Raw genomic sequence first — 25759 nt, 5'->3', positions numbered from 1 at the left:
CTTCCTGGGGGGCAGATCTGTGGGAGATTAGTGCCCAAAGCTGGGGGAGGTGCTGCAGGCTTGGTGCCAACCCCCCTGTGCTGGTGTCCCCCCACCAGCAGATAATGAGCCCTGTAATGGATAAAACTATCCAGCCTGCGCTCTGGCCCCGGTGGTCTAGTGTAGTGCCCTCGGCAATCAGCAGTGTCCACTCCAGCTGCCGCGGGCCGTCACCCGTGGCGCGCAGCGTGACAGCGATATGTGCTCTCAGAGAGCCTTACCTGCTTCAGCCGCGATGTCTGGAGAAGATGTCCGGTGGTGCAAGGCGCTGTGTCTCTCCCCCCCCCCGTGTGGGAGCTGCCACGCCGCCGTCAGATTGACAGCGGCAGCAGCCCAGCCACATAAAGTGGCTAAGTGTAAAAAAAATAAAGCTTCTCTAGGGTTACCTTCCTGAGGTAATCCCAGCTGAATAAAATGGTGCTCCAGCTTCCTGCTGGCACCAACAAAAACTGAGGAGCTGAGCTTGGAGGCGTTGTTATAGAGGAGAGGAGCCGTGCATCCTGGGAAACTTTCAAAGCTTCACTGATTGGTGCCACGGTCCACTGGATCCTACAACCCAGATGTCACCTTATGGGACCCATGGAACACATAGAAGAAAGAGTATATGCACGTTATCACACACAGCATATGCACGCCATCAGGCCGTCATACACAGTGTACGCACGCCATCAGGCCGTCATACACAGCATACGCACGCCATCAGGCTGTCACACACAGCATACGCACGCCATCAGGCCGTCATACACAGTGTACGCACGCCATCAGGCCGTCACACACAGTGTACGCACGCCATCAGGCCGTCACACACAGTGTACGCACGCCATCAGGCCGTCACACACAGTGTACGCACGCCATCAGACCGTCCCACACACACAGCATACGCACGCCATCAGGCCGTCACACACAGTGTACGCACGCCATCAGGCCGTCACACACCCAGCGTAAGCACGCCATCAGGCCGTCACACACCCAGCGTAAGCACGCCATCAGGCCGTCACACACCCAGCGTAAGCACGCCATCAGGCCGTCTCACACAGTGTACGCACGCCATCAGGCCGTCATACACAGTGTACGCACGCCATCAGGCCGTCATACACAGTGTACGCACGCCATCAGGCCGTCTCACACAGCATATGCACGCCATCAGGCCGTCACACACAGTGTACGCACGCCATCAGGCCGTCATACACAGCGTACGCACGCCATCAGGCCGTCACACACACAGCGTATGCACGCCATCAGGCCGTCATACACAGTGTACGCACGCCATCAGGCCGTCACACACACAGCGTATGCACGCCATCAAGCCGTCATACACAGCGTACGCACGCCATCAGGCCGTCATACACAGCGTACAAACGCCATCAGGCCGTCATACACAGCGTACGCACGCCATCAGGCCGTCTCACACACAGCGTAAGCACGCCATCAGGCCGTCATACGCACGCCATCAGGCTGTCACACACAGCATACGCACGCCATCAGGCCGTCTTACACAGCGTACGCACGCCATCAGGCCGTCACACACACACAGCATACGCACGCCATCAGGCCGTCTCACACAGCATACGCATGCCAGCAGGCCGTCCCACACAGCTTACGCACGCCACCAGGCCGTCACACACAGCATACGCACGCCACCAGGCCGTCACACACAGCATACGCACGCCATCAGGCCGTCACACACACAGCATACGCACGCCACCAGGCCGTCACACACACAGCATACGCACGCCACCAGGCCGTCACACACACAGCATACGCACGCCATCAGGCCGTCACACACACAGCATACGCACGCCACCAGGCCGTCACACACACAGCATACGCACGCCATCAGGCCGTCACACACACAGCATACGCACGCCATAAGGCCGTCACACACACAGCATACGCACGCCATCAGGCCGTCACACACACAGCATACGCACGCCATCAGGCCGTCACACACACAGCATACGCACGCCACCAGGCCGTCACACACACAGCATACGCACGCCATCAGGCCGTCACACACACAGCATACGCACGCCATCAGACCATCACACACACAGCATACGCACGCCATCAGGCCGTCACACACACAGCATACGCACGCCATCAGGCCGTCACACACACAGCATACGCACGCCACCAGGCCGTCACACGCACGCCACAAGGCCGTCACACACACAGCATACGCACGCCATCAGGCCGTCACACACACAGCATACGCACGCCATCAGGCCGTCACACACACAGCATACGCACGCCATCAGGCCGTCACACACACAGCATACGCACGCCATCAGGCCGTCACACACACAGCATACGCACGCCATCAGGCCGTCACACACACAGCATACGCACGCCATCAGGCCGTCACACACACAGCATACGCACGCCATCAGGCCGTCACACACACAGCATACGCACGCCATCAGACCGTCACACACACAGCATACGCACGCCATCAGACCGTCACACACACAGCATACGCACGCCATCAGGCCGTCACACACAGCATACGCACGCCATCAGGCCGTCACACACACAGCATACGCACGTCATCAGGCCGTCACACACACAGCATACGCACGCCATCAGGCCATCACACACACAGCATACGCACGCCATCAGACCGTCCCACACAGCATACGCACGCCATAAGGCCGTCACACACACAGCATACGCACGCCATCAGGCCGTCACACACACAGCATACGCACGCCACCAGGCCGTCCCACACAGCATACGCACGCCATAAGGCCGTCACACACACAGCATACGCACGCCATCAGGCCGTCACACACACAGCATACGCACGCCACCAGGCCGTCACACACACAGCATACGCACGCCATCAGGCCATCACACACACAGCATACGCACGCCATCAGGCCGTCACACACACAGCATACGCACGCCACCAGGCCGTCACACACACAGCATACGGACGCCATCAGGTCGTCACACGCACGCCACAAGGCCGTCACACACACAGCATACGCACGCCATCAGGCCGTCACACACACAGCATACGCACGCCATCAGGCCATCACACACACAGCATACGCACGCCATCAAGCCGTCACACACACAGCATACGCACGCCATCAGGCCGTCACACACACAGCATACGCACGCCATCAGGCCGTCACACACACAGCATACGCACGCCATCAGGCCGTCACACACACAGCATACGCACGCCATCAGGCCGTCACACACACAGCATACGCACGCCATCAGACCGTCACACACACAGCATACGCACGCCATCAGACCGTCACACACACAGCATACGCACGCCATCAGGCCGTCACACACACAGCATACGCACGCCATCAGGCCGTCACACACAGCATACGCACGCCATCAGGCCGTCACACACACAGCATACGCACGCCATCAGGCCGTCACACACACAGCATACGCACGCCATCAGGCCATCACACACACAGCATAGGCACGCCATCAGACCGTCCCACACAGCATACGCACGCCATCAGGCCGTCACACAGCATACGCACGCTACCAGGCCGTCACACAGCATACGCACGCCACCAGGCCGTCACACACAGCATACGCACGCCACCAGGCCGTCACACACAGCATACGCACGCCATTAGGCTGCCACACATAGCATAAGCACACCATTAAGCTGTCACACATAGCATAAGCACGCCATTAGGCTGTCACACATAGCATAAGCACGCCATCAGGCCGTCACACACAGCATACGCACGCCATCAGGCTGTCACATACAGCATACGCACGCCATCAGGCCGTCACACAGCATACGCACGCTACCAGGCCGTCACACAGCATACGCACGCCACCAGGCCGTCACACACAGCATACGCACGCCACCAGGTCGCCACACACAGCATACGTACGCCATCAGGCCGTCATACACAGCATACGTACGCCATCAGGCCATCACACACAGCATATGCACGCCATTAGGCTGCCACACATAGCATAAGCACACCATTAAGCTGTCACACACAGCATACGCACGCCATCAGGCCATCACACACACAGCATACGCACGCCATCAGACCGTCCCACACAGCATACGCATGCCATCAGGCCGTCACACAGCATACGCACGCTACCAGGCCGTCACACAGCATACGCACGCCACCAGGCCGTCACACACAGCATACGCAAGCCACCAGGCCGCCACACACAGCATACGTACGCCATCAGGCCGTCACACACAGCATACGTACGCCATCAGGCCGTCACACACAGCATACGTACGCCATCAGGCCATCACACACAGCATACGCACGCCATCAGGCCGTCACACACACACAGCATACGCACGCTATCAGGCCGTCACACACACAGCATACGCACGCCATCAGGCCGTCACACACACAGCATACGCACGCCATCAGGCCGTCACACACACAGCATACGCACGCCATCAGGCCGTCACACACACAGCATACGCACGCCATCAGACCGTCCCACACAGCATACGCACGCCATCAGGCCGTCACACAGCATACGCACGCTACCAGGCCGTCACACAGCATACGCACGCCACCAGGCCGTCACACACAGCATACGCACGCCACCAGGCCGTCACACACAGCATACGCACGCCATTAGGCTGCCACACATAGCATAAGCACACCATTAAGCTGTCACACATAGCATAAGCACGCCATTAGGCTGTCACACATAGCATAAGCACGCCATCAGGCCGTCACACACAGCATACGCACGCCATCAGGCTGTCACATACAGCATACGCACGCCATCAGGCCGTCACACAGCATACGCACGCTACCAGGCCGTCACACAGCATACGCACGCCACCAGGCCGTCACACACAGCATACGCACGCCACCAGGTCGCCACACACAGCATACGTACGCCATCAGGCCGTCATACACAGCATACGTACGCCATCAGGCCATCACACACAGCATATGCACGCCATTAGGCTGCCACACATAGCATAAGCACACCATTAAGCTGTCACACACAGCATACGCACGCCATCAGGCCATCACACACACAGCATACGCACGCCATCAGACCGTCCCACACAGCATACGCATGCCATCAGGCCGTCACACAGCATACGCACGCTACCAGGCCGTCACACAGCATACGCACGCCACCAGGCCGTCACACACAGCATACGCAAGCCACCAGGCCGCCACACACAGCATACGTACGCCATCAGGCCGTCACACACAGCATACGTACGCCATCAGGCCGTCACACACAGCATACGTACGCCATCAGGCCATCACACACAGCATACGCACGCCATCAGGCCGTCACACACACACAGCATACGCACGCTATCAGGCCGTCACACACACAGCATACGCACGCCATCAGGCCGTCACACACACAGCATACGCACGCCATCAGGCCGTCACACACACAGCATACGCACGCCATCAGGCCGTCACACACACAGCATACGCACGCCATCAGACCGTCCCACACAGCATACGCACGCCATCAGGCCGTCACACAGCATACGCACGCTACCAGGCCGTCACACAGCATACGCACGCCACCAGGCCGTCACACACAGCATACGCACGCCACCAGGCCGCCACACACAGCATACGTACGCCATCAGGCCGTCATACACAGCATACGTACGCCATCAGGCCATCACATAGCATAAGCACACCATTAAGCTGTCACACATAGCATAAGCACGCCATTAGGCTGCCACACATAGCATAAGCACACCATTAAGCTGTCACACATAGCATAAGCACGCCATTAGGCTGTCACACATAGCATAAGCACGCCATCAGGCCGTCACACACAGCATACGCACGCCATCAGGCTGTCACATACAGCATACGCACGCCATCAGGCTGTCACACACAGCATACGCACGCCATCAGGCTGTCACACACAGCATACGCACGCCATCAGGCTGTCACACACAGCATACGCACGCCATCAGGCCGTCACACACAGCATACGCACGCCATCAGCAATTACCTGTGTCTTCAGCCCCTGCACCTGCTCCGCCAGCTCTTCCTTCTCCTCCCGCAGCAGCTTGTGGATCTGGTTAGATTTTATCCGCTCCGACATCAATTTAAAATTTGCATCATCTTTTTCCCGTAGTTGTTGCATCAATCGAATGTTCTGTTCCTGCATATCCTCAAACGCCTGTCCGGTCACATCCATCTCCGACAGTAAAGCCTCCTCCTCCTGCACAAGCAAAAGTAGTATCAGAATGCATTTACTATACAACCCACTGCTCACACTACACCACCGCAGTCACTGTACCGCCGCTCATACTACACCACCGCACAGTCACTGAACCACCGCTCACACTACACCACCTCACACACCACAGACACTGTACCACCACTCACTACACCCCCGCACAGTAACTGTACCACCTCTCTCATTACACCACCGCACAGACACTGTACCACCTCTCACACTGCAGTTACTGTACCACTGTTCACACTACATCACCGCAGTCACTGTACCACCGCAGTCAATGAACCACCACCACACAGTCACTGCACCACCGCTCAACACTACACTGCAGAGTCACTGAGCACTGCAGTGTCATGGTAGCACCGCTACACCCCACAGTTACTGTACCACCTCTCATGACTCTACACCGAACATTCGCTGTACCATCACTCATAACCCTACACCGCACAGTCACTGTACCACCACTACACAGTCACTGTACTGCCTCACACACTGCACAGTCGCCGTACCACCCTCTCACACTAGTAGTACTGCTGCCAGAGTATCAGTAATAATCTCACCTGTTTGGTAGCGCTTAGTTTCCTCTGCAAATGGTCAATTTGTTCCTCTGCGAGTTTTATCTTTCGTAACGCCTCCTCATCGGCCAACTTCTTCCTTTCCCTTCTGTCTTTTTCTTCAAGAGCTTGCACTCGTAACCTCAGTTCCTCCACCTGTCAAATACAGATGCAGCATGAAAGGGCCCCCACCTCAGGGAAATAAGAGTGCAGCTACACACCCCTACCAAGGAGACAGTGCCACCACTTAACAGGAAAAGCGTGTAGTGCAGAAGACGGAGCCCCCACCTGACGGGAAGAGCATGTAGTGCAGGAGACGGCGCCTCCAACTGATGGGAAGAGCATGTAGTGCAAGAGACGGCGCCCCATTGACAGGAAAAGCGTATAGTGCAGGACGAGCCCAGACCTGACGGAAAGAGTGTGTAAGGCAGGAGACAGCGCCCCTACCTGACGGGAAGAGCGTGTAGTGCAGGAGACAGCGCCCCCACCTGACGGGAAGAGCGTGTACTGCAGGAGACAGCGCCCCCACCTGACGGGAAGAGCGTGTACTGCAGGAGACAGCGCCCCCACCTGACGGGAAGAGCGTGTAGTGCAGCAGACAGCGCCCCCACCTGACGGGAAGAGCGTGTAGTGCAGCAGACAGCGCCCCCACCTGATGGGAAGAGCGTGTAGTGCAGCAGACAGCACCCTCACCTGATGGGAAGAGCATGTAGTGCAGGAGACAGCACCCCCACCTGACGGGAAGAGCGTGTACTGCAGGAGACAGCGCCCCCACCTGATGGGAAGAGCGTGTAGTGCAGCAGACAGCACCCTCACCTGATGGGAAGAGCATGTAGTGCAGGAGACAGCTCCCCCACCTGATGGGAAGAGCGTGTAGTGCAGCAGACAGCACCCTCACCTGACGGGAAGAGCGTGTAGTGCAGCAGACAGCGCCCCCACCTGATGGGAAGAGCGTGTAGTGCAGCAGACAGCACCCTCACCTGACGGGAAGAGCGTGTAGTGCAGGAGACAGCTCCCCCACCTGATGGGAAGAGCATGTAGTGCAGGAGACAGCTCCCCCACCTGACAGGAAGAGCGTGTAGTGCAGGAGACAGCTCCCCCACCTGATGGGAAGAGCACCCCCCAGGTGATGAGAGTGGTAGCTAACAGTAATAGAACTGCTGTGGACGCACCTCGGCTTTGGTCTTCCTCTCAGCCGCCATCAGCTGCACTTTGTCTCTTTGCTCCTTTGGGGCAGATTTGTACATGTCCAGCAGCAGCTTCATCTCCTTCTGACTCTCCTGCGCCTTCCTGTGGGAGAGCAGAATAAGTACAATGTAGGAGATTTACCACATGAGCTGTACATACTGTAGAGGCGGGAGACAGGCCGCGGGGGAGACAGGCCGCGGGGGGAGACAGGCCGCGGGGGGAGACAGGCCGCGGGGGGAGACAGGCCGCGGGGGGAGACAGGCCGCGGGGGGAGACAGGCCGCGGGGGGAGACAGGCCGCGGGGGGAGACAGGCCGCGGCGGGAGACAGGCCGCGGCGGGAGACAGGCCGCGGGGGGAGACAGGCCGCGGGGGGAGACAGGCCGCGGGGGGAGACAGGCCGCGGGGGGAGACAGGCCGCGGGGGGAGACAGGCCGCGGGGGGAGACAGGCCGCGGGGGGGAGACAGGCCGCGGGGGGGAGACAGGCCGCGGGGGGAGACAGGCCGCGGGGGGGAGACAGGCCGCGGGGGGGAGACAGGCCGCGGGGGGAGACAGGCCGCGGGGGGAGACAGGCCGCGGGGGGGAGACAGGCCGCGGGGGGGAGACAGGCCGCGGGGGGGAGACAGGCCGCGGGGGGGAGACAGGCCGCGGGGGGGAGACAGGCCGCGGGGGAGACGGCCAGGCGGGAGACAGGGAGACAGGCCGCGGGGGGAGACAGGCCGCGGGGGGGAGACAGGCCGCGGGGGAGACGGCCAGGCGGGAGACAGGGAGACAGGCCGTGGGGGGAGACAGGCCGCGGGGGGAGACAGGCCGCGGGGGGAGACAGGCCGCGGGGGGAGACAGGCCGCGGGGGGGAGACAGGCCGCGGGGGGGAGACAGGCCGCGGGGGAGACGGCCAGGCGGGAGACAGGGAGACAGGCCGCGGGGGGGAGACAGGCCGCGGGGGGGAGACAGGCCGCGGGGGAGACGGCCAGGCGGGAGACAGGGAGACAGCGCGGGGGGAGACAGGCCGCGGGGGGAGACAGGCCGCGGGGGGAGACAGGCCGCGGGGGGAGACAGGCCGCGGGGGGAGACAGGCCGCGGGGGGAGACAGGCCGCGGGGGGAGACAGGCCGCGGGGGGAGACAGGCCGCGGGGGGAGACAGGCCGCGGGGGGAGACAGGCCGCGGGGGGGAGACAGGCCGCGGGGGGGAGACGGCCAGGCGGGAGACAGGGAGACAGGCCGCGGGGGGAGACAGGCCGCGGGGGGGAGACAGGCCGCGGGGGAGACGGCCAGGCGGGAGACAGGGAGACAGGCCGCGGGGGGAGACAGGCCGCGGGGGGAGACAGGCCGCGGGGGGAGACAGGCCGCGGGGGGAGACAGGCCGCGGGGGGAGACAGGCCGCGGGGGGGAGACAGGCCGCGGGGGGGAGACAGGCCGCGGGGGGGAGACAGGCCGCGGGGGGGAGACAGGCCGCGGGGGGGAGACAGGCCGCGGGGGGGAGACAGGCCGCGGGGGGAGACAGGCCGCGGGGGAGACGGCCAGGCGGGAGACAGGGAGACAGGCCGCGGGGGGAGACAGGCCGCGGGGGGAGACAGGCCGCGGGGGAGACGGCCAGGCGGGAGACAGGGAGACAGGCCGCGGGGGGAGACAGGCCGCGGGGGGAGACAGGCCGCGGGGGGAGACAGGCCTCGGGGGGAGACAGGCCTCGGGGGGAGACAGGCCTCGGGGGGAGACAGGCCGCGGGGGGAGACAGGCCGCGGGGGGAGACAGGCCGCGGGGGGGAGACAGGCCGCGGGGGGGAGACAGGCCGCGGGGGAGACGGCCAGGCGGGAGACAGGGAGACAGGCCGCGGGGGGAGACAGGCCGCGGGGGGGAGACAGGCCGCGGGGGAGACGGCCAGGCGGGAGACAGGGAGACAGGCCGCGGGGGGAGACAGGCCGCGGGGGGAGACAGGCCGCGGGGGGAGACAGGCCGCGGGGGGAGACAGGCCGCGGGGGGAGACAGGCCGCGGGGGGAGACAGGCCGCGGGGGGAGACAGGCCGCGGGGGGAGACAGGCCGCGGGGGGAGACAGGCCGCGGGGGGAGACAGGCCTCGGGGGGAGACAGGCCTCGGGGGGAGACAGGCCTCGGGGGGAGACAGGCCTCGGGGGGAGACAGGCCTCGGGGGGAGACAGGCCTCGGGGGGAGACGGGCAGGCGGGAGACAGGCCGCGGGGGGAGACGGGCAGGCGGGAGACAGGCCGCGGGGGAGACGGGCAGGCGGGAGACAGGCCGCGGGGGAGACGGCCAGGCGGGAGACAGGCCGCGGGGGAGACGGCCAGGCGGGAGACAGGCCGCGGGGGAGACGGCCAGGCGGGAGACAGGCCGCGGGGGAGACGGCCAGGCGGGAGACAGGCCGCGGGGGAGACGGCCAGGCGGGAGACAGGCCGCGGGGGAGACGGCCAGGCGGGAGACAGGCCGCGGGGGAGACGGCCAGGCGGGAGACCGTAAGACACACAGTATCACAAGGGGCATCTTACTTAAGTTCTACTCTCAGCTGTTTCAATAAATCGGAATCCTTCCTTTTACTGTCATCTGTCTTCTGCTTGTCCCGGTCCTTTTCTCTGTCACGATCCTTTTCTCGCTCCCTCTCCATTTCTCGCTCACGCGTTTTACTGCGCTCTGGCTCCTTTCTCGGTTCCTCTTCCTCTTTCTTTACTTCAGGAGTAGTCGGGGTCTCCGGGTCACGAACCACAACTCCAGGCTGTTCTCTCTTTACATCAGTCTCCTCTTCTTTCACCACTGTGGTGGTGTTCACTTCGGCACTGGAGAGGTTGGGGGCTGGGCATAGGGGCGCGCCCACCTGTAGTCGTATCTAGAAAAGGAGGAAGCAGGGGAAGCCAGCTTAGACACATGCTGGCTATTCTCAGAGCGCCAACTGGCCGCAGACACATGCTGCTAGAAGGTGATACATAGGACCACATGTCCTGTCCTGGGCTAACCTACCTGCATGAGATTGTGATTCCATCGAAAGAACGGAGTACCTGAACCCCTGAGCGTGCATTGCTTGCTGTGACCAAGATCACCCCCCCCCCCCCCCTGCGCCTCTCGCGCGGCGTCACCCCCTGCACCTCTGAGATGGTGTCATCTCTACATCTTCTGTATTTCCATCAGAGTGCGGCTGATGGCACAGCAGCCCCAGTGATGATGGTACGGACTGATATAACTGGTGGCATAGGAAGACCATCCTAGGACAGGAGGGGTTCTTCCTCACCTTGCTCACCTCTCCTTGGGCATCTCGAACCTTGCGTTTATATCGCTGAACATCTCCCTTTAGTTGGTGGTTATGGTTTTGAAGACTCCCGATCAAATGACGCATCTCACGGTTAATAGGACCTAGAAGACAGGAGCAATGGGACAGTCCCACAGTAAGACACCCAGTCACCTGACCCATCATTTCCCCTCCTTAGACTAATCCTCAATGTACCGGCTTGTTCATTGGCAGCCAGATTCTGCTCAAACTCGATCCTCAGCATCTCGTACTCCTTGCGCACCTGGGCCAGAGTGTCCTCCAGCTGAATCACTTCAGTCCGCAACTTCTTCTGGACAGACAACTCCTCGCTCTGAGTAGAGAAGAGGCCACATAAATTCCCATGGGGTAGACAATGACAGGACCCTGGCATACCCTGGCAGAAGGCCTACCTCCATGCGCTCAATCTGCCTCAGGTGACTGTTCTTCGTGTTGAGGAGAAGCGCCCGAGCCTCATCCAATTGTGTTTTCACTTGTAAAGATTCGTTGTAGAGGAGAGAAAACTGAGACTGTAGGCAGCGGAAGTCCTGTGTGCCTCTGACGGCCTCCTCGGGAAGAGTTCTCAGGTCCAGCTACAGGGAGACAAGAGCATTTGCTGGAATCACTGTGGGGGACAGACGCTGGGTGACAAGTAGGCATTAACCATTGTTACGTATGGAGCGGAAACCTCCCGTACCACCACCACATTATCATCACCATCTAAGCACTCAAAGCTACTGCAGCAACTCATTTATTAACAATGCAGGAGACACCAGCATGCAACAGTGCAATCAACTGCGCGTCCGCCCAGACACCCCTCCACGCGCGTCCGCCCAGACACCCCTCCACGCGCGTCCGCCCAGACACCCCTCCCCCCAACTCCACACGCGTCAGCCCAGCAAGGAGGGGGGGAGAGACACCCACCCCCCCCCCCCCCCTCCTTTGGTGCCTCCTATTTCTTATCTCTAATAATCCCCCTGGTCTTGGAAGACATTTGCCAGACCTCCATGCCTTACATCCTAGAATTTAGGACAAGTTTTATAGATGTAGAGGGGAAGGCGATAACATCAAAAGGCTGGGCAGGGGGTTGTTGGAACCTTTTCACCCACAATTTCTTCATAGCCATACAGGATAAATGCAGGTCACCTATCAAGTCATTCCGGCATTAGAATGGCGCTTAATCATGACACCCCCCCCCCAAGTGTAGTCAGGCCCATTTCTCCCAAGTCTACACGCATGAGACCCGCTTACGGTGGCTACTGGGCCGCAGCAATGCAGCTAGGAATACCTTTAGTTTCTCCTTGAGCCGCACAGCTGCCTGCAGCTCGTTCTGTAGCTTCTCCAGCTCACACATGCGGTTATTGGCCAGTTCTTGGTTCTGCTCTAGTTCTGCATTAAGCATCTCAAACTGTACAGGAGGAAAGTGACAGAGTGAACACCACTGGCCAGGGAGCAGATAGAGCCACGGCCAGCTGTATGGACATTACCTTCTGCACAGTCAGCGTGGTCTGTCCTCCCTGGAAGCTTCCAGAACTTCCGGAAATGTGATACCCAGAGTTGAGCTGTAGAAGAAGCAGTAGGTGAGTACACATGGGTAGAGATACAGAAGGAGACAAGCGCCGGACAGCTCTGTCCCTACCTGCTCCAGGGCCTCGGCCAGGTGGCGATTCAGCTTCTGTTCGTGTTTGCGCAGTTTCTCGATGTCCCACTGCAGATCCTCAATGCTGCGCTCCATCTCAGACACCTTGGTCTCAGAGGAGATGACTCGGTCTTGTAGCTCGTGGTGCTGGTGGTATACGGCAGATTAGTAAGACCATTACACTGAGAAGCACCAGTAATAACACCATCATCCTGACACAGGACAGAGGACACGGTAAGCAGCCTCCCACCACTGGATCCATCTGTATCCTGGGATTGCAGCACTCACCTGTAATGAGATGCGATGGTGTTTCTCCTGCAGTACTGTAGACAGATCCTGGAGCCTGTTGTTCTCCGTGATCAAGTCCTTATTTACAGGCCGAAGTGTTTCGTCCAACTGGTCAAAGTCTGCAGGAAGATGAATGAGATGGGAGATATCGGTCACAGCAAATGGGGTATCTAACATCAGAGGGGGAAGGGGGACGTAGAGAGCAGTCACAGCGGAGGGGGAAGGGGGACGTAGAGAGCAGTCACAGCGGAGGGGGAAGGGGGACGTAGAGAACAGTCACAGCGGAGGGGGAAGGGGGACGTAGAGAGCAGTCACAGCGGAGGGGGAAGGGGGACGTAGAGAGCAGTCACAGCGGAGGGGGAAGGGGGACGTAGAGAGCAGTCACAGCGGAGGGGGAAGGGGGACGTAGAGAGCAGTCACAGGGGAGGGGGAAGGGGGACGTAGAGAGCAGTCACAGCGGAGGGCGACGTAGAGAGCAGTCACAGCGGAGGGGGAAGGGGGACGTGGAGAGCAGTCAAAGCGGAGGGGGAAGGGGGACGTAGAGAGCAGTCAAAGCCGAGGGGGAAGGGGGACGTAGAGAGCAGTCAAAGCGGAGGGGGAAGGGGGACGTAGAGAGCAGTCACAGCGGAGGGGGAAGGGGGACGTAGAGAGCAGTCACAGCGGAGGGGGAAGGGGGACGTGGAGAGCAGTCACAGCGGAGGGGGAAGGGGGACGTGGAGAGCAGTCACAGCGGAGGGGGAAGGGGGACGTGGAGAGCAGTCACAGCGGAGGGGGAAGGGGGACGTGGAGAGCAGTCACAGCGGAGGGGGAAGGGGGACGTGGAGAGCAGTCACAGCGGAGGGGGAAGGGGGACGTAGAGAGCAGTCACAGCGGAGGGGGAAGGGGGACGTAGAGAGCAGTCACAGCGGAGGGGGAAGGGGGACGTAGAGAGCAGTCACAGCGGAGGGGGAAGGGGGACGTAGAGAGCAGTCACAGCGGAGGGGGAAGGGGGACGTAGAGAGCAGTCACAGCGGAGGGGGAAGGGGGACGTAGAGAGCAGTCACAGCGGAGGGGGAAGGGGGATGTAGAGAGCAGTCACAGCGGAGGGGGAAGGGGGACGTAGAGAGCAGTCACAGCGGAGGGGGAAGGGGGACGTAGAGAGCAGTCACAGCGGAGGGGGAAGGGGGACGTAGAGAGCAGTCACAGCGGAGGGGGAAGGGGGACGTAGAGAGCAGTCACAGCGGAGGGGGAAGGGGGACGTAGAGAGCAGTCACAGCGGAGGGGGAAGGGGGACGTAGAGAGCAGTCACAGCGGAGGGGGAAGGGGGACGTAGAGAGCAGTCACAGCGGAGGGGGAAGGGGGACGTGGAGAGCAGAGAAGGAAGGAGGAGGAGGGGGGGGAGGAGAGCGGTGACAGAAGAGAAGGAAGGAGGGGGGGGGGATCAGTGACAGCAGAGGGGTAGCAGGTATCTGTCGCAGCAGTAAAGGTGGACTAGGACACTGAGGAGGTGGGGTGAGCAAAAATGCAGGATGGGGATAATCACATTACTAAAATACTATAACTTGAAGTTCATGGAGACGTATAAACGTGGGGATAAATGGGTGTCTCATCCATGAAACTGTGTCCAGAGGACACACACAAGGAGCTGGTGCCATGACTGGTACAGCACATAGGAACTCTAACTAGACACGTACGGCTGGTCATGTAATGCCAATTTTATTGGGTATAACTGGCAGACGGCACAGCGCTAGAGGAGATGCAGGTAAGGACAGACAGCACGGTGCTAGAGGAGATACATGTAAGGACAGACAGCACGGCGCTAGAGGAGATGCATGTAAGGACAGACAGCACAGCGCTAGAGGAGATACATGTAAGGACAGACAGCACGGCGCTAGAGGAGATGCAGGTAAGGACAGACAGCACGGCACTAGAGGAGATACATGTGAGGACAGACAGCACGGTGCTAGAGGAGATGCAGGTAAGGACAGACAGCACGGTGCTAGAGGAGATACATGTAAGGACAGACAGCACGGCGCTAGAGGAGATACATGTAAGGACAGACAGCACGGCGCTAGAGGAGATACATGTAAGGACAGACAGCACGGCGCTAGAGGAGATGCAGGTAAGGACAGACAGCACGGTGCTAGAGGAGATGCAGGTAAGGACAGACAGCACGGCGCTAGAGGAGATGCAGGTAAGGACAGACAGCACGGCGCTAGAGGAGATACAGGTAAGGACAGACAGCACGGCGCTAGAGGAGATACATGTAAGGACAGACAGCACGGCGCTAGAGGAGATGCATGTAAGGACAGACAGCACGGCGCTAGAGGAGATACATGTAAGGACAGACAGCACGGCGCTAGAGGAGATACATGTAAGGACAGATGGCACGGCGCTAGAGGAGATACATGTAAGGACAGACAGCATGGTGCTATAGGAGATGCAGGTAAGGACAGACGGCACGGCGCTAGAGGAGATACATGTAAGGACAGACAGCACGGTGCTAGAGGAGATACATGTAAGGACAGACAGCACGGTGCTAGAGGAGATGCATGTAAGGACAGACAGCACGGTGCTAGAGGAGATGCAGGTAAGGACAGACAGCACGGTGCTAGAGGAGATACATGTAAGGACAGACAGCACGGTGCTAGAGGAGATACATGTAAGGACAGACAGCACGGCGCTAGAGGAGATACATGTAAGGACAGACAGCACGGTGCTAGAGGAGATGCAGGTAAGGACAGACAGCAGGAGGTACCACCACTTACCTGCACTCTGGATGCGCTCGCACAGCTCCTGCATTCTGCGGTGGAGCTTATTGGACGTCTCTACCACACAGGACACGGCTCGCTTACTAAATTCCATGCGTTCCTGCAGCTGCAGCTCAATCTCCTCCGTGGTGCTGCATGCCAATGTGGCCAGGAAGTTCAGAGAGGATTCTGGGAGAACACCAGCAACAGCAGGTACTTGCGGAGCTGGAGGAGGTTCAGGGGAGCCTGCAGTGAAGGGAGGCATGAAATGAATGGAACAGCACCCCCAGAGGACACTTCTCACACTGCACCGCAATATACATAAAAGGATAATCTTTATACATATAGTGCTTTTCTCCATTAGGAATCACAGTGCCAAATGTATTAAGCCTTAACAAGTGATACAGTGGAGGGGGATAAGGAGATTTAGGTCTTACCTGTTAAATCTCTTTCTTCGAGAACATCAGGGGCCACAGGCGTAACGTTGGGTAGTGGAGTAGGAGAGAGCACTTCAAGCCCCAAGAGGTTAAACTTCTTCTGCCTCCCAGACAGCTAGGCTCCTCCCCTCCTCTACCCCGACTCTAGGCCAGGTTTATTAGTGCACCTCCTCTGAACAAGCGTGGCGAAACGTACGTCAGGGGATTCCGCCGAGTCACGTGGTACACTCACGTGACCGGCACACTCCAGGCAGGGACATAAACAGAAGGCGGAGGGCGCTTACTTCTCTGCATACAACGGCAGAACACATTTCGGCTTTTCATTACAAGCCGGTCGGGTCTCAGGTAAATACTGGTTACTGATTTACTTATACCTAACTGTTTCGTGTCATACTGTGGTATATACCCATCCATTGGTTACATTTGTGTGCCCCCGCACTGTTTATATGTATTTCGCTGCACCATTCGCTCTGCAGCGATCCCTGCCGTGGTGAGACACTACTGGTTTTACATAAAAGGTGATGATTTAAAACCCATTGATCTAGACCTATACATTGGTATCAATTCGGGACAAATGAGGATCACTTACAATTATTTCTATAACCAGTGATTGTCTCCATATCAATCATCATATTTTTGCTGCGCTTTTTTAATAGTCAGGTACAAGAACCAGCATACCTATTTTAGAGTATACCTAATAAAAGCTAAATTTTACCTTAAACAAATTTCATATTTTTTGATCTGTGATAAAGGGTGCCCCCACCCAGAGTTTTTTCTTTTTTTCTCCTCCTCTCTTGGCATTGTTCTACTGCTATTTTTACTCTGGGGTGCACCACTGACTGTCCCATACAGAGGCACCACAAGACATACATAGTCCGAGTGCTCTGGGACCTATTGTTCCTTACCACTAGGATATTAGTCAGTCTTCACAGACCATAACCATCATCTACTTATATTTCCTACAAATATCAGTGCGGTTACACTCTATATCCCTGCCCTCCCCCAAGCCCCTTTCCCCTTCCCTATTCTACTTACCAACTCAGTTTTATTAACAAGCCAAGGCAGGAGACAAGAGAGAAGGAAGAGAAGCACCGCACAGAAACACACTTTGAACACAGTCTAGTTCGCACAACAGAGGAACCAGGTAACTATAACAATAACAGAACTAAAGCAGGCACGGCCAGGAGGGATCCCTGTGGCCCCTGACATCTGCAAAGAAAAAGATTTAACAGGTAAGACATTAATCACCTTTTATTCTTCAGGACATGTCAGGGGCCACTGGCTTAATGCTGGGACGTCCTAAAGCAGCCACTTAAGGGTGGGGACGTGCCTGTCCTGCAAGTACACTCTGGCCAAAGGCAGAGTCCTGGGAGGCAAATTTATCAAACACATAGAAGCAAAGAAAGGTATAAGCAGGCGACCATTTGCCACCGTGCTAATTTTCTCCCCCCTAACAGCCCAAGACGCAACCCCACAGACCTCGTGGTATGAGCCCGGACCCCTGCAAGAACTGGGAGGGAGGTGCCCAAATATGCCTGCCTGATGACAGAGTGACACCAGCAGGCAATCGTCAGCTTAGTAGCAGGCCAACCTCTCTTTTGAAATCCGTAGAGGACAAAGAGTCTGATTTCCGGAAGGACTACGTGCGACGCAGATAGATGCTTTAGGCACGGACAACATTCAAGAATGACTGTGCAGGAGAAGCATCAGGTCCCTGAAAGGAAGGGACCACAATCTCCTGGTTGACGTGGAACCTGGACACAACCTTAGGGAGGTGAGAAGGAACAGTTCTAAGGACCGCCCAATCAGAATGAAAGATCAGAAACGGAGACAGACAAGACAGAGGACAGGTCAGACACTCTACTGGCCCGAAGCAATTGCCAACAGGAAAAAAAAAGTCCTCCAGGTAAGCCAATAAAGGGCCACTGACCATAAAGGCTCAAACGGTGGGGCCTGAATAGTGGTGAGAACCAGGGAAAGGCCCCACGGGGCAACTGGGGAACAAAGGGAGGTTGGATACGGAGGACACCCTGCATGATTGTGCAGACATCCGCCAACACCAACTTCCTACAGAACAAGATGGACAAAGCCGAAACCTGTACCTTCAAATAAGAGCAGCGCAATCCGGCCTCCAGGCCCTTCTGTAAGAATCCTGACCAAGCTAATCCTGGTACTGAATGGCGAGCATGACACCAGGAAAAGTAAGCCCACCAGATGAGATGGTAAGCACCAGCTGATTAAACTGTGTGTGCCCTGAGCATGGTTGAAATTACTCTTGAGTTAAAGCCTCTGGTTATTCACAGGGAGGTCTCAACGGAAATAGGACAAGGGTATTCTCCCTCCACGCCCTAGTGGATGGTAAGGCATGATATACCTCCTGTCAGCACACGTCGGCTCAAAAAATTGTGAAAAACCCCATGTTGACCATTTGACTGTCGACATAATGCGTGTCGACCTATTTGCCGTAGACCCGTTGTCCAGATCCCGGTCTCAACAGTCACCCCATCAAAGCCAGATGCTCCCAATCCAAGTGTAGACATGGGCCCTGAGAGAGCAGGTATGGGCGTAGAGGTAGACGGATTAGAAGGGCCACTGACAGGGCCTGCAGATCTGAGAACCAGATCAGCCTGGGCCAACTGGGAGCCACGTGGATCAATGTTCTGCCCTCAGCTTGCGGATCACTCTCAGGAGAGCGAAATCAGAGGGAATGAGTACATCGGAGCAAAGGGCCACAGGGCTTGCAGGGCTTCCACCACACAAGCCCCCTGATTGCGAGACCTGGAACTGTATAGGGTGACCTTGTGGTTGTGGCGTGATGCCATCAAGCCCACCTCGGGTCTGACCCAGCGTTGTACCAGCATCTGGACAAAGGGCCCATTCGCCAGCATCCAGAGTCTGATGGCTCCTGAAGTCCACTTCCCAACTGAGGATTCCCGTGCTAAAAGATTGCTGATAGAATTGGGATCTTCTTCTCTGCCCATTGAAAAATGTGTGAGGTCTCTGCAATAGCAGCCCGACTACGAGTGCCAGGGTTCCGCCAAGCAAAGGGCCCAAAAGACTGCCCTCAGTTCGATAACACTGATAGGTAGTCGGGCTTCCTATGCGTTCCTTAGTCCCTGGAATGATCGCTGGAAAAAAAAAACATTTTGTATCCCAATTGCACACTGAATGAGAAAATAACTACATATTGATCAGATAATACAGAGATGTTGGTTGCATATATCTGCAGATATAGGGCTAAGCCCCCAGGCCGTGCATCAAGGCCTCTCTGCCACTGGGGGTCCCTAATACTGGGTATGGGTCTGGGGTGTGGGCCCCCAATATGCCGACACAGGCTGAGTACTCCAGGGCAGCACACAAATGAAAATTAGTAAGGGTTAATCCCCCTGTGTTGGTAGGGCTGGTCTGCTCCAGGTCAGCACACCCTAACACTTTATTAACTCTTATTTTTCCTATCACATTGTATATATTTTGTATTTTAATCCCACCTTCACTTCCCTACATAGCACTTATGTGCTTCTTATTAACCCTTACTAATTTTCATTTGTGTGCTGCCCTGGAGTACTCAGCCTGTGTCGGCATATTGGGGGCCCACACCCCAGACCCATACCCAGTATTAGGGACCCCCAGTGTCAGAGAGGCCTTGACGCACGGCCTGGGGGCTTAGCCCTATATCTGCAGATATATGCAACCAACATCTCTGTATTATCTGATCAATATGTAGTTATTTTCTCATTCAGTGTGCAATTGGGATACAAAATGTTTTTTTTTCCTAGACAGAATTACCCCTCCCTTTTGGCACCTGAATGACACACCTCTGATTGAGCAGCTTACCAACCAAAATGATGATCGCTGGAAAGTCATTGCCCCCCACCTGCCGAGGCTGGCATTTGTAGTGAGGAGAGTCTATTGGTGGACCCAAAATGGTCTCCCCACTGTGGGGTCCTGGGCTAGAAGTCACCAGGAAAGTGAGAGACGCACTGCCGGGGACAAAGCTAACAGTTGTGTCCGGATGTTGGTGTAGGCTCCTGACCACTTGGTCAAGATATCTCGTTGTAGCGGACAGGAGTGGAATCGGCACATTCCACCATGTTGAAGGTCAATACCATCAGACCAAAGACCATCATGCAGGCATGAACAGACACCCTCTGAGGGAGAGGAGATGTCGTTTGCGGGACTGCAGTGTCCGGTGACATTCCTCTGACCGGTAGATCCTTTGCCATACCGTATCTAACTAGGATGGATGAATCATAGATGACTTGGACCAATTGATGATCCAGCCATGATGTTCCAAGATAGTCACCATTGGTCCTTGAGAATCTCTGAAGATTGTTCCAGAATCAATAGGTCATCCAGACATGGAAGTATCTGGACACCCTGGTTGCTAAGTCTGCTACACATCACTACCATGACCTTCGTAAACAACCAAGGAGCGTTAGACAGTCCGAAAGGCAGAGCCTGAAACTGAAAGGGACGGTTCTGCAGTGCAAACAGCAGGAACTGCTGATGTTCTGACATGATGGGGATATGCAGATATGCATCCTGGATGTCCAGGTAGTTTCCTGGTTGTAAGTTCAAGACTATGGACCGCAATGTTTCCATCTGGAATTTCGGGACTCGAACGAACTTGAGTCGATTTAAGTGGAGAATGGGACGGTATGACCCTTTGGGTTTCCGTACTAGAAAGAGGCTGGCGTAGAATCCCAAGCCTTGCTGAGACGAAGGGACCGATCCGGATTGCAGGAGCTTCTGGACATATTTCTCAGGAGCAATGAATTTTCCTAAGTCTTTTGGAGAACGTGTGGAAAAGAAGGAGTTTGGTGGATGCCGCATACGCAGGCATGGATTGAGACACACCTGAGGGAGAGGAGACGCTGAATATGGGACTGCAGAGCCCTGCCGCGTACGTCTGGCAAGTAAATGAACCTAGATGAACCATGGATTGGGCGGGATACATGGAAGAGGTGGGCCAGTTGATAACCCAGCTGTGGCGTTCCAGGACCTCTACCACTTTGGTCAAGTGGGCCTGAAGAACCTCGGGCGACTGTGCCAGGATCAACAGGTCGTCTAGATAGGAAGAATCCGGATACCCTGGTTGCTAAGAGTACTGACCATTACCGCCATGACCTTCGTAAACACCTTGGGTTCCGTGGCAAGGCCAAAAGGCAGAGCCTGAAACTGGAAATGACGGTCCTGCAGTGCAAACCTCAGAAACCGCCAGTGTTCCCGTTTGATGGGAATATGCAGATACGCATCCTGGATGTCGAGGGATGTCATGTAGTCCCCCAGTTGTAACGCCAAAACAATGGACCACAAAGTTTCCATCTTGAACTTTGGAACCCTGAAAAATCTGTTGAGCCGCTTTAGATTTAGAATGGGACGGAAAGACCCGTTGGGCTTCCGCACCAAGAAAAGGCTGCCGTAAAAACCTGTGCCTCACTAAAACATCGGAACGGGAGTTATAAGCCCTGCCGGCAGTAGCTTCCGGATGGCCTGCTCCAGAGCGTTGCGTTTTTCCAAGTCCCTGGGAGAACTTGAGGAAAAGAACAAGCTTGGTGGACGATGGCAAAAGATTATAGGAGTAGCCTTGTGAGAGCACATCCCGAACCCATGCGTCTGTCGTGGATTCCAGCCAAACATCAGAAAATCGTAGCAGGCGACCCCCCACCCTGGGATCCCCCAGGTTTAGCGACGCCCTGTCATGCTGAGGGCTTATCCTCGGGCTTGGGGTCAGGGCGTCTGGTGGCCCAGGGATGTTTTCCCCTGGCTTTGGAGGACTTTGCGGGCTGGGGATGAGCTTTTGTGAATGACTGCCCCCTACCCTGAAAACGAAAGCACTGTAACGCTGGACGGGAACATGGAGTAGGAGTAGATGGCAAAAAAGCCCCCTTTGAAGCAGTCACCATGGCCACGATTTTGTCTAATTCCGATCCAAACAAGAGGGAACGTGTGAAGGGTAGAGCCTCAAGTGTTTGCTTGGAATCAGCACCCGCTTTCCAGGAGCGGAGCCACAGGGACCTTCGTCCCGCCACAGCCGAGGATGTCCTCCAGCTCAGTAGAGCTAGGGAAAACAGTCAGAGTCCATTTGGGACACTTGAAGGATGGGCCAGAGGACTGAGGGGGTTCAGAGGAGTTGTGTAAATATAAGACGTCTCTGACAGCTGTTAGCAGTGCCCCCACATCGATGCGTGCTGCGGTGTCGTCCTTTGGGGCTTTGTCAGCAACATCATCATCCCTGTCATCAACCAGTTATCCCCCATCCTCATTGGTGTCATCTGTAACAGTGTCCTGATGGAGAAGGAGTACCCCTGACCCGTGCATTACGGCCTTTACTGTTTAAATAGGTTTGGATGCCCTGAACCGAGGTTGCCAATGCATGCGCCCAGGCAGGCTCCTCCTAAGCTTAGTAGCAGGCCAACCTCTCTTTTGAAATCCGTAGGAGGACAAAGAGTCTGATTTCCGTAAGGAATCGTGTGACGCAAATAGATGCTTTAGGCACGGACAACATCTAAGAATCCAGGGGAGGGGCTGTGTGAGGAGAGGCTCCGTCCCCCTACTAGCAAATGGCCACCTGGGATAGGACTCATGCGGCGCTGGTAAAATGGTGGGGATCTGGCACTCGCCGGATCACACTCATAGGGCGGTATTCAATGTGAAAACTGGCGACGTGCAGCGAATCCTGTTTAGGATTCGCTGCACATTCGCCACTCCTTGCTGCGTTCCGGAGCCTCGCCGGCTCGGGTATTCAACGAGTCAGGGGCTCGCTGCCCCTGACCGGCGAATTTGAGCTCCTGCGGCGGACGCCGCAGGGAGCCTGAGGACGGCGGCAGGCAGGGAGATGGAAGTCTCCCTGCCTGCCCTAGAACGTTTGTGGGGGGGAGGTGGGCTCCCCGGGTGCCAGGCAGCACAGGCTGCCCCCCCGGGGGTGCCAGCAGGGGAACGGGTATATTCACTACACCCGATCATGCATATGTAATGATCGGGTGAAGTGAATATATGAATATCTAATGAGCGGCTCGGCTCCGGCCCCCTGCTGGCTGCTCTGTGTAAAAAATATATATATATATTTTAAAAAAAATTAAATATATATTCATGTGCTTACAGCACATGAATAAAAATAGCATGCCCCTCAGAATAAAATTCCAGATTTTTTGACACCAATTGTAAAAAACAAAAACACTTTATTTTAAAAAGTTCACATTCCACTTCTCCATAAAAAGATAGCGATTGCTACTCGGTGAATTATGGCGAAAAAAACCTTGAAATGTATTCGCCATCTGGTCATTGAATAGGGTGATTCACCGTTTTAGTCAGAAATTCGCCTTACAGCACAAAATCGCCATAAAAACCTGGCGAATCAGCCTCATTGAATACCGCTCAAAATATCCCTGGTGGTCAAGCGCGAGTTACCTGATGCGGTGCCGCCCGCTGGTGTCCCTAAGCCCGGATTGGGGCCGAGGTCCCCCAGTGCCCGGGGAAAGCCGGATACACCTCCGCTATGAAGTTTAAAAATGAAGTAAGGCTGCATAACGCAGCCCCTCTCTAAAGTGCGTGTTGGCTCCTGCCAGCACAACTAACACTGAGTAGCTGGGCCTGGAGGCGGGGAGGAGCCTAGCCTAGTAGGTGGGGTAGAGGAGGGGAGGAGCCGGGCTGGATCGTGACCCACTCTTTACCCACTGTTATCCCTGTGCCTGCCGCAGAAGAAAGGACACCAAGCTCCTGTCATTTCTCAAACACAACATGTAACATGGCAGTTGGTGGATAATTGGCTGCTACTTTATTTGGCTCAATGTGCTGGACATAACAATTGCTTAGGTCAGGGGTAGCCAACTCCAGTCCTCGAGAGCTACCAGAGGTTCATGTTTTCCAGGTCTCCTCACAGAATCACAAGTGAAGTATTTAGCTCCACCGGTGGATATTTATTTTAAAATGTGTCAGTCAGTAATGAGTGCAGCTGTGCACCTGCGAGGAGAACTGTTGGTAGCTCTCGAGGACTGGAGTTGGCTACCCCGGCTTATACTTACAGAAAATACAGAAAGCAGGAGCATAATACAGAGAGGAGACATTCTGTGTCTTCCCACCCCTGAAGGCACCAGATGAGGCCGCCATCTTGTGTGCAGAGCAGGCGATACCCCACAGAAATGACACATAATGGGGGGGAGATACACCTTATACAGAACCATCAGATCCACAAGGAGAGGCCGCCATCTTGTGTGAACTGGTCTGATGTCCCAGGAATCACCAGGCTGATAAGAAGCCAAAATACCTACTGATAACCACACACTGCAGTGCATCATATCAGTAGGGAGCACAGAATCCTAAAGCTGGGTACACATATATATATATACACACAATCCCTGTTTTCTTGCGACCGCTCGACCGACCATAGACGCGACGGACCGTCCACAAACCCCTGCCGATACGCACTTACACACCTGTACAATATTACTTGCTACGTCGCGCCACAGCCGAGGATGTCGAGTAGTCGCAAGAAAAAGGTTGTACCACCGTACACACTCTCTCAATTTGGGCTATTGACACGATATACAAAATTATCATAATGGGCTGGGTTAAGGGCATACCAAAACAAAGAGGCGTGAGTACAGAACCTAAACAAAACAGATTTCATTTTTTACATCAGTACTGGCTGTGCAGAGAACAGCAGTCTATAAAGACGGCAAACTGCTATAAAGACGGGGGAAAGCGTCTACAGTCAGCCGGCAGGGTGACTATGGACAGATACAGCAAACTGCTATAAAGACGAGGGAAAGCGTCTACAGCAGGCATGTCCAAACTATGGCCCTCCTGCTGTTGTGAAACTACACATCCCAGCATGCCTTGCAACAGTTTTGCTATTAGGGAATGCTAAAGCTATTGCAAGGCATGCTAGGATGTGTAGTTTAACAACAGCTGGAGGGCCATAGTTTGGACATGCCTGATCAGCCGGCAGGGTGACTATGGACATATACGGCAAACTGACTGTAGACGCATTCCCCCGTCTTTATAGCAGTTTGCCGTATCTGTCCATAGTCACCCTGCCGGCTGACTGTAGTCGCATACCCCGTCTTTATAGCAGCAGGCAGGGTGACTAGGGACAGATACGGCGACCTGCTATAAAGATGGGTGCATGTATATTGATTATTTATTTAAATATACATGGGGAGAGGTGAACGCTTCTTGTGCTGGAACGCCCACATGGGCGTTCCAGCTTTGCCAGTATAGTCGCAAGAACGGCGAGCATATCGATCAAACGTGCGTACACACTGCACTTTTGTTCCGATATGGGCCCGTCCTGTCGGATGAATATTAAACAGCACTGAACAGGCCGGTAGCATGTGTATGAGATGGGGGACAGGCCGGTAGTGTGTGTATGAGATGGGGGACAGGACGGTAGCGTGTGTACGAGATGGGGGACAGGCCGGTAGTGTGT

General features: G+C 56.3%; 1 protein-coding gene across 1 annotated transcript in view; it reads right to left on the bottom strand.

The window, feature by feature from the left end:
* The window catches only part of RNF40 (ring finger protein 40), a 60900-nt gene that overhangs the window by 8317 nt on the left and 26824 nt on the right, over window positions 1–25759 (bottom strand). The window contains 12 exon segments of the mRNA XM_083152208.1: window positions 6016–6228; window positions 6807–6956; window positions 7973–8090; window positions 10488–10822; window positions 11222–11343; window positions 11435–11570; window positions 11650–11829; window positions 12525–12644; window positions 12724–12798; window positions 12876–13022; window positions 13164–13282; window positions 15911–16138. Coding sequence (XP_083008334.1) covers window positions 6016–6228; window positions 6807–6956; window positions 7973–8090; window positions 10488–10822; window positions 11222–11343; window positions 11435–11570; window positions 11650–11829; window positions 12525–12644; window positions 12724–12798; window positions 12876–13022; window positions 13164–13282; window positions 15911–16138 — 1943 coding nt within the window.

The sequence above is a fragment of the Crinia signifera genome, chromosome 7 (assembly GCF_055691185.1).
Source record: "Crinia signifera chromosome 7, ASM5569118v1, whole genome shotgun sequence".
Taxonomy (NCBI): Eukaryota; Metazoa; Chordata; class Amphibia; order Anura; family Myobatrachidae; genus Crinia; species Crinia signifera.
This window is presented reverse-complemented; position numbering and strand designations above follow the sequence as displayed.